We start from the raw sequence: 9096 nt of genomic DNA on the forward strand, positions 1-9096 counted from the left end.
TTAAAATCCATGCCTATTGTTCAAGGTCCAAAATACCTGTTTTTTTTTTTTTTGTTTTTTCAATCCAATCAGGGTCGGCCTCAGCCATTCCGAATCGGCCGATCCGATTCTAATTCTTAAAACTCTGGTCTTCATCATGAGAGGAAAGAAAAACTGGGTCCCATGAAATAATATAGTCAGTGGGCTAAGATCCCTAGTTTTTAGATGATAAACAACTTAAAAAAAAAAAAACTTTATCTTGTGGGACGTGGACAGATACAAGTCAATCTAATCTATTGCCACGTGTCCATCTTCTTTCAGAGAAGGACCTATTGCTTGTGCTTGTGTATGAAAGTAAACTGCAAAACCAGTTGCCCAAATGGATTAGGAAACAAAATCTTGTAGGGAGGAAGAAGAGTGGTTTCGTGGTTTTTAGATATTTTTATTTTCTTGAATTCGACACTTGAAAAGGGTAAGCTGTTTTGGGAGTTTTCATTTTCTTACCCACATCTAATGAAAAATCCCAATAAAATTCGATATAATTATTTGTGTAAGTGTGTAATAATAAGGACCGAAGAATTTGATAAAATGAAAACGAAATTAATGAAACTGAGAGGAATTTAACATTTGTCATTCTTCTCTTCCTCGTGGGTTTGTCTTTGGATCTCAGCAAAAACACAGCGTTACAGACTCTGCCAATCAAGCTAATCCCGATTTGCCTCTCTTCTTTGGTTCGTGGGTGTCTAAGCATTCAACTCTTCTGTTAGAATCAGTCCCCAAAAAAGAAGAATGTTCTTAAGCAGGTATAATCTGCCCTTGTTTTTATATTTATCTTAAAATTGTCCATATTTCATGTTTTGGGTCTTCTAAATTTGCTTCCTTTTGCTTTTGATGAGTTTGATTTGGGATTATATTATGCTCCAACTTTTTCCTTCTTGCTTCAGCATCTCTTTCCCTTTCTGGTTTTGTATACTTCTTTTCTCTTATGGGCTTTCTGATGATGTGTTGGTGGCATGGTTTTGTGTATGAATTTGAACTGTGCATGGTTACTTTTTTTTTTTTTGTCCCTTTGGGTGGGGTTGGAGTGAAGGTGGTTGGGGGTGTGAGCGGAGAGGAAAAAAGTTGGCTTTTGTTCATTTAGATTTTGAGAGATGTTGTGAAGTAGTTTCTGTTTTCCCTGTCGCTTGTCGATTGTGTGAGACGTAATGAAGTTTCTGGATTCAGTTTTTGGCTTGATTTACACTTCCTGTGGAATTCTGGCTTCGGGGCAATGGTGTGATTAAGGTCAGATTTCATCATTGATGATTGTTTATCTGCAAATCTTAGGTCGGTGTTGTATATATTAAATTTCCGAACTAGATTCTTGAATCTGACTTTGTATGTTCGAGGTGTCTGAATCTCTTAGTTTTTTTAACCGGTAAGATAAGATGACTCTCATAGACTATTCATATTTTCTGTGTGGGGCTTGACTACATTTGTAAGATAATTCTGAATTGGATGCTGGTTTCTCCTTAGGAGTTCTACCAAGCAGTAGCCTTCCAGTAAATTTCATGACCAATATTATGAGAAAAGGGTAAAATACGAACTTTTGATGCCTTCTTCTTGATGGGCATAATTCATAATGAATGTTTAATACCTTAGTGATCAACGTTTTCTGTCAGTGATCCTTTACCAGTTTATGCATCTGCTGCTGCTGAACTTACTGTGGCCTAAACAAATTTAATTGGTGAATGCCTTCAATTACTCCTCCAAAAAAGTTCTCCTCAATGTAGGTAGCAACTTGTAATTTCCCTTCATATTGGAATTTCTTTGAAATTTTTGCTTCAGGTTTTATGTACTGATTAAGATTAAGTGCTTTACTTGTGTATGGTACTTTAATACTTGGACATTGTAGGAATCACCATTAGAAATATAAATTTCCAGAATGTTTTTTTTTTGGGTGGGGGAGGGGGGGATTCATGAGAAAAAGGTCTTACACTTGAAACCTCCTGTGGGTGTGGGGTGCTTGGCTCAACTGAACTAGCCTCAAGCCTGCTGTGCTAGCAGCTGTCCTCAATGGGCAATAATGTTAAGATGAATAATATTGGTGGGAGAAGCATAATATATAAACTAATATGAAATAGTGGTGTGGGTATATATCAACTAGGGTGGGGAATGGAAAAACTGGATGGCTCAAATAAGAAGCATCCCTAGTTTGTGAGAAACAACAGTTGAATTCGGATAACCCGATTGTCTATGTGGCTAAAGAGGGAGGAGTTCCTCTCAGGCTTTTGATTAACCAACTGCTATCGGACTGATCTCTTTTGAGGGAATCGACTCTTGAACAACAAAGAAAATGACCAGCAAAGAAAAGTTTTAGGTCTACTTCTTGCACATCCACCTTTTTTTTGGGGGGGGGGGGGGGTGGGGTGGAAGTATATTTCCTTCATAAAGGAAAAAAAACGAAAAACTACTTAATTGTTGTTTCACAACAGACTTTTTTTTGTGGGGCCAGGGGATTCAAGTATTCAACTGTTGAAGATGGGAGGACAGCAGTGAACGAGGAGATGATAAGCAGATGAAAGTGAAAGCAAAGGACTTTTTATGCTTTACGGAATTTTCATGGTTGTAGAACATGTAAAGACAGTGTAGCATGTGGGCAGCCCCCAGCCCTTCACCAAAGCCTCTGTGCCATTCCTCTGTTCCCCTCTATGCAGTTCCATGTCCGACTAGCATCCCTCCTTTCTCTTTGTACTTTGGAAAAGGAAAAAAATTCTCTTTCCTTATTTGGGAAGAGAAGAAGATCAACAACAAGAATTTAGAGAAGAAAATAAATGTGGGGTGTCCTATTGGCATTGGGAAATGAACAAGCAAGTAATTAGCTCTGTTTTCAACCGACATTGTTTTGCACATGTTTTGGATTGGTTTCTTTGTATTTCCTTCATGAATTGTGACATTTAACACTTGTGACCTGTATACTTTCACTTTTGAAGCCAAAATTTTCTTGGCTGAGACACTGACTTCCACATACTTTAGATGAATTTACTGAGTGCCAGCAACTTTGCACTTCAGATGACAGGAATTTTCAATTTTTATGATTCTACAACATTTGTCGTCTGAATATAAGTATTAGATTTTGGAACAGAAGAAGAAACCAAACAAGGTAGTACTTAATATTTATATAAAATAAAAAAAATAAGTTGTTGAGGAGAAAGACTTTCAGAGCTTTTCTGTTGAGGATAAAGTCATTAAAACCTTAATTTCAGGTCAATTTATAGTGTCATTCTTGGAGCTGCAAATTGTTGGAATCAAGCCAATATATTGGCAGCTTTGAATGGTATAAATTATTGCGCTGTATCCATTCAAAACGCATGATTGTTCTTAGATTCTAAGAGGCTTCCGAGGACTCAATTAACATGTCAATTTCAAGTATTTCTTCTGCAGTTCTTTTTCCTGTAAATAATGAAGATTATTTTTCTTCAATATTCAATGCTAAATTACACCTATTAGTTCAACCGTATGCACATTAAAGATTTGTTCAACCATATGCCTTATAACAGATTCTTCTTTTGCTACAGTGAAGTGTACCCAGGAGTAAGTGACTGATGGCTGCAGCAGAAGCAAGGGCTGCTTGGCAGCGCATGGCTAACCGCTGTTTTGTCCAAGAAGATGCCAAGAGAGCCCCAAAGTTAGCTTGCTGTCCATCATCTTCTTCATCTTCCAAACCAGAGTCTGATATGGGACCTGGTGATTATCCAAATGAGCAAGATCATCCCTTAGCAGGTTTTATGCCTCTTAACTGGAACCCCTCATATTCTAATCTACCACCTGACACAAAATGGTGGCTTCAGTTGCAACCCAATTTTGCATACCAGAAGGATTTCACATATGAGCAGTTAAATGCTTTGGAGGCTGAATCGGAAGTGTTTAGAGCTGGGGAGGTAAATAAGACCTCCAAACTTGATGAGAGTCACCCACTCAGTGAAGATGACTTTGTCCACATTAATAGCAACAATTCTGGATCTTATTTGGACCCAATGGGTCAGGTGCCTGCCACCTGTATGATGCATGATACAGAATCCAAAATGCACCAGCCAAAGACTGTGAACATTAACAAAACACACGACCAAGTTGAGCATAAAGACATGGAGTACAAGCATGGATCTGAGGGGTTAGATAGCTGGGATCCGAGCTTATTCTCAAGGCCATCCAAGAAGCTTTGCCCTGACTTGGGGTCCCCTTGGATGGGAGCTGAGAAGACTGAGCCATGGTGGCGCACTGTGGATAAAGACGATTTAGCTTCTTTGGTTGCACTAAAATCACTGGAGCATATTGAAAATTGCGATCTTCCTCGGCCCCAGATGATGCATGTTAGCCGAGGCCCATTTACTTGTTTTGAAAGTTTTGACCATGGAAGCATTTTCTCATCATCTTTAGATCATAAGGATAACATTGGTCTCTCCAACCCAATTGATTATTCACAAGGTAGTCGCACTTCAGGAAGTGTCGGTGGAAATCAAGTTGAATATTGTGAATCAGGCCATTCAATCTATTGTTCAGAAAGACTCCACAGGTATTGATTTAGAATGTTGTAGGAATCTTTTTGAATGTACTCATTGCATTTTTCTAGTTCAGATAGCCCAAGTTGGGTTAGATACAAGTCTTCATCTCCATGCCTGCTTTGCCATTCCTACAAAGTGAAAATCCATACAAACTGTTGAACAGCTTCCATTACCTGCTTTGGAGACTAATGCCAAATTGTTATTACTGAACCATTAATGAATTTCAGTAGTGCATTAGTGAATTTCGATAGCAAACAAACTCCAGGGCTTGAGGGTCTATGCTACTTTTATAGGCCCAATATCCTGGAATATCCATGTCGTGACAAAGAAATGTTAATTATGCTTTAATTTATTTGTAGGCTGGAAGCACTAGCCTGGGAATTAGTGAAGAATAAATTCCATAGGATAAATAATCAGTTGATGTTTTATTGTGGTAAATGGATATAACCTTCTTGGTTTTCCCAAATAAAATTTGTGTTTGTTACTAATTTGAACTTTTATCTCTTTGTTTCTATTTGTTAATTTGCTGGGTTTTGTTTTCTGAACAAATAAGCACCTTCAAGGTGTAGCAAGCAAGTTTCTCCCATCATCCCTCTCTCTAATCTATAGCCTCTCTTGTAGTTTATGAAAAATCTGCACAACTACTTGTTTAACACTGTCAAAATATTTATATTAGTTCTATTAAACATTAAGTTTCATTTAATGATATGTTTTATTAAATTTACATACTATATCCACAGTGGGGCTTGTTTTCTACCTTTATGCATGTGGCATTTGTTGGCTAACTTCCAATCTGACTCGGGTATCAGGCCAAATCAATATATCTTATAGGAGAGGAAGCTAGGAAAATGCTGAGGCCATACATATTAAATGAGTGGCACCACACATGTGCACCTAGGTAGAGAATTGCGACCCACTGTGAAGATGGGACCCTCTTTTCTGCGTGGTGGTCTGTGGCATTTATTTTAGTAAGTATCGTGCCAGCACATAGGGAACTATTAAAGTCCAGTGTAAGAATATTAACTGGCTTCTTTTAGTAATTTTTTGGGGATTTTGTTGGTGGGGGTGGGGGCAGAAAGAGACTGTTAGAACTCTGGTGATAAGCAACCAACTGAATTCATGGAAAGCTCAACTCTATGAAACTCGACCAATTAGGTAACCAAAGCATATCCCTACTACTTGGGGTCAGCTATATGAATCCCAGGTTCTGCCATTTGGCTCTTAAATAATAATCCTAGTCCAGTATGAATAAGTGCATAGTTTAGTCATCTTGCATGCATTGAGCATGGGTAGGTATCTTTGATGATGTTATTCAGAAGCTTATATTTTGGCATCTGTGATGACCTCCAGCAGCTCCAATGGCCACACTGAAACCAATGAAGAACCGACAGAACCTTGCCACCTCTCTAATAGTGATTCAAGTAAGGCTCAACTGTTGGAAGCACTTTGCCATTCCCAAACCCGGGCAAGGGAAGCTGAGAAGGCAGCCCAACGGGCATACATCGAGAAGGAACACATAATCAAGCTCTTCTTCAGACAAGCCTCACACCTATTCGCATATAAGCAGTGGTTCCAACTATTGCAACTGGAGGCCTTTTGCCTTCAGCTTAAGAACAAGGACCAACCAATTTCCACTCTCTTTCCAGTGGTCCTACCATGGATGCCATACAAAGGTAGGCAACTGAAGAAACGTCGACATAAGGCTGTGGAGCGGAAACGAGGTGCACCGAAATGCCACATCAGTAAGTATGCTGTTGCTTTTGCAGTGGGCATAGGTCTTGCTAGTGCTGGTTTGCTCCTTGGCTGGACCATGGGATGGTTACTACCTACATTGTAGAAGAAAATGAATATGCAGAGCCAGGTAAAACAGGTAATGGATCCTGCAGATGGAAATTTCCGATCAGCATTAAGATTGATTGGGGAATGTGGAAGTGGGTAGTGTTTCTTATCTTTTATTTATATGTACTGTTTAGATTCCTTTGTGTAAAAATAGTTCCCGCATATGTAATCCGGTGTACATGTGATGAGATGTACATTTGTATATATGGTGAACATATTTAGGAGGAAGATCTCATCTATCTTCTTTAAATTGTCTCAGTTTGGTTTAGGGTTTCAAGGAAATGTCTACTGCAGGTTATTCCTTAGTTCTGATAATTTTTCTTGAGGGCCGGAGGCTTTGCACGTAGGAACTAGCGACAAGCAACTGTGACAGGCTCTTGCACCATGGCAAAGACTTCATCTTATGTATATGAATTTCCAACTCAAAAGATTGACAAAGACTTCATCTTATGTATATGGATTTCCAACTCAAAAGATTGGCAATGATTTCATCTTATGTATATTGATTTCCAACTCAGAAGATTGGCAAAGATTTCATCTTATGTATATAAATTTCCAACTCAGAAGATTGGCAAAGATTTCATCTTATGTATATAAATTTCCAACTCAAAAGACTGATCTGTTAAGTGGAAGTATTCCCAGGTATATGAAGTGGATGATTCCCACCTTTGCATGTAGGTCAAAACCAGCTCTGATACCATGTAGATTTCTAACTCAAAAGATCGATCTGTTAAGTGAAGGCACTTCCAGGTATATGAAGATATGAATGATACTGATCCCACTTGCGATGTGGGATCCAACAACATATGAATCATTTGCCCTGCAAAATTGTCATGGCAGTATCTTTGTGCGTCTTGTATCTCAAGTTGTTTAAGTTGGTGGTCTGGAGCTCCCAGAGCTCTGAAATACTGTAATTAACGAATAACAGAAGAAACATTAACAGGGAAAAAAGAAGAGAAGAAAACAGCAGAAATGAATGAGTGGAAGATGAGAAACCAGGTCATTATCAGTGTTTAAGATCAAAACTCAGCACTAGACCTATATTTGTTATACTATTCCATATTCCATATCAGATACAGTATCAGAGACACTGCAATACCATATTCCTTCATCACAAAATCCAGTCAAGGTCTTACAAGACAGAAAAGTTTTTGAGGTGAAGAGTGTTAGTTTCTCTAGGGCTAAAAATGTTTCTAGGATTCCAAAAGCATTTCTTGGAGAAGGGAATTGAGAACAGAATTTTTTGACTTTTATGTTGTTTGGTCGTGTAGCCTCTGAACCAGCATGAAAGCCACACGCAGGGGTATCAAGGTGTTTTCATTTCACAAGTGGTAGGATGGTAAATTTGTGAGCTCGATGTTTAGACAGAGGAACCATGTGACCAAGTAGTGTTCTTTTTCCCTTTATATTATTATTGGTCTTCTTGCATGATCAAGTGGATGGTTAATTTGTTTTGAACTTGAATCATCTATCTGTATGTGTATGTTTCACATACGATTAGGTGATGACATGTGTCATTTTGTTTTCATAAATGCCCTTCTATATTGACTCTTTCTCATAAGTTATTGATTAGATAAGCCCATGATGTGTCATCCTTGTATTTAGATTTTTTTCCCTTTTGAATTTGAATTATAAAACAATCAAGAGCTATCCATTCTTGAGTCCTGACTTTATTTTTTCACTTTGTCAAGTGTTTGGACTTTTGAACTTGGTCTTCTTCCTAATTCCATCAAAACTCAAAAGAAAAGGTAAATGATTAAGCTACTAGCAATACTATAATCTCTTTCTCTAGAAAAATAGAGAGAGATCAACATCAACCTTCATGGTGAAAAGTCTCAGATGGAGAGAGAGAGAGAGAGAGAGACACTTTGAGTGACACCAATTTTTGTCCCATGCTTTTAACTGGCCGAAGGACCGAAAGCGCGGATCTTTATCACCTCCAGTTTGCTGACCGACCCAGTTCCCCAGTTCCTCTAACAAAGGGGGGCTGAAATGACCTCTCTACCCATGCCCAAACACCCTGCCCGGGTGGGGTCCACCATCCCCCTATTAGAGGAACTGGGGAACTGGGCCGGTCAGCAAACTGGAGGTGATAATTTTCCCCGAAAGCGCATCCTTATCATAATATATTAAAGATTGGGGCCATCCGTCTAAGGCTTATTAGGGCCCAAAAGCTCTTGGTTCATGCGTGGCGTAGGATCATGTATGGGCTCGAGGGATTTAGTCGGTCTAAAATCGGATACCCCTCCTGTCTCAAAAAAATATATATATATTGAAGAAAGAAAGATTTGATTGCCGACAGTGCGAGAATGTTTTCCTAAAAGCCATTTTTTTTTTTCACAACTTGACCATATGGGTCCTGTACCAAACACAAATCGTTTCTCATGCCGTGATTAGTGTACGGTGAGAGATTCTCCAACAACGGCGGTGTTGGAAAACTTCTTCCAGAATCTATTTATCCATATTCAATTCTAAAAAAAGTTAAAAGAAGGGTTGTAAGAGAAAGCTGGAAGGTGATGGAACTGGAACAACCACTACTGCCGCACTTGTGAGCTCGCTCCTGTTTAGACATCATGAATTACTACTGTAAGAAATGATCCCAACCTCCATTACTGCTTGCTTCAACTCTCTCTCTCTGATTCATTTAAGAGTCTTTCCTTCTCAGAATCAGGGTAAGTGTTAAGATTCAAGCTATACCAACCAAAGAACCATCCTGATGTAGCGTCACACCTGACAC

The 9096-nt window shown here is 38.8% G+C and overlaps 1 protein-coding gene across 2 annotated transcripts; it reads left to right on the forward strand.

Annotated features, from left to right (window-relative positions):
- Window positions 1–567: 567 nt before the first annotated feature.
- On the forward strand, window positions 568–6627 carry LOC122664798. 2 transcript variants are annotated; one of them, XM_043860778.1, is made up of 3 exons: window positions 568–782; window positions 3537–4531; window positions 5874–6627. In XM_043860778.1, exons 2-3 carry the CDS (start codon window positions 3564–3566, stop codon window positions 6355–6357), a joined length of 1452 nt encoding a protein of 483 aa, XP_043716713.1. In that variant the 5' UTR covers window positions 568–782; window positions 3537–3563; the 3' UTR covers window positions 6358–6627. The 2 variants fall into 2 exon arrangements, with proteins under 2 accessions (XP_043716713.1, XP_043716712.1); XM_043860777.1 differs by having other exon boundaries at window positions 573–782; window positions 5871–6627.
- The last annotated feature ends 2469 nt before the right edge of the window (window positions 6628–9096 follow it).

This window comes from Telopea speciosissima, chromosome 6 (genome assembly GCF_018873765.1).
Source record: "Telopea speciosissima isolate NSW1024214 ecotype Mountain lineage chromosome 6, Tspe_v1, whole genome shotgun sequence".
In the NCBI taxonomy this organism is placed as follows: Eukaryota; Viridiplantae; Streptophyta; class Magnoliopsida; order Proteales; family Proteaceae; genus Telopea; species Telopea speciosissima.

Excerpts from the sequence above, each read along its gene's own strand:
- LOC122664798 (XM_043860777.1), top strand. The coding sequence starts at position 3,564 with ATGGCTGCAGCAGAAGCAAGGGCTGCTTGGCAGCGCATGGCTAACCGC. Across the intron at positions 4,532-5,870 it reads TGTTCAGAAAGACTCCACAG|CAGCTCCAATGGCCACACTG; the intron begins GTATTGATTTAG and ends GATGACCTCCAG.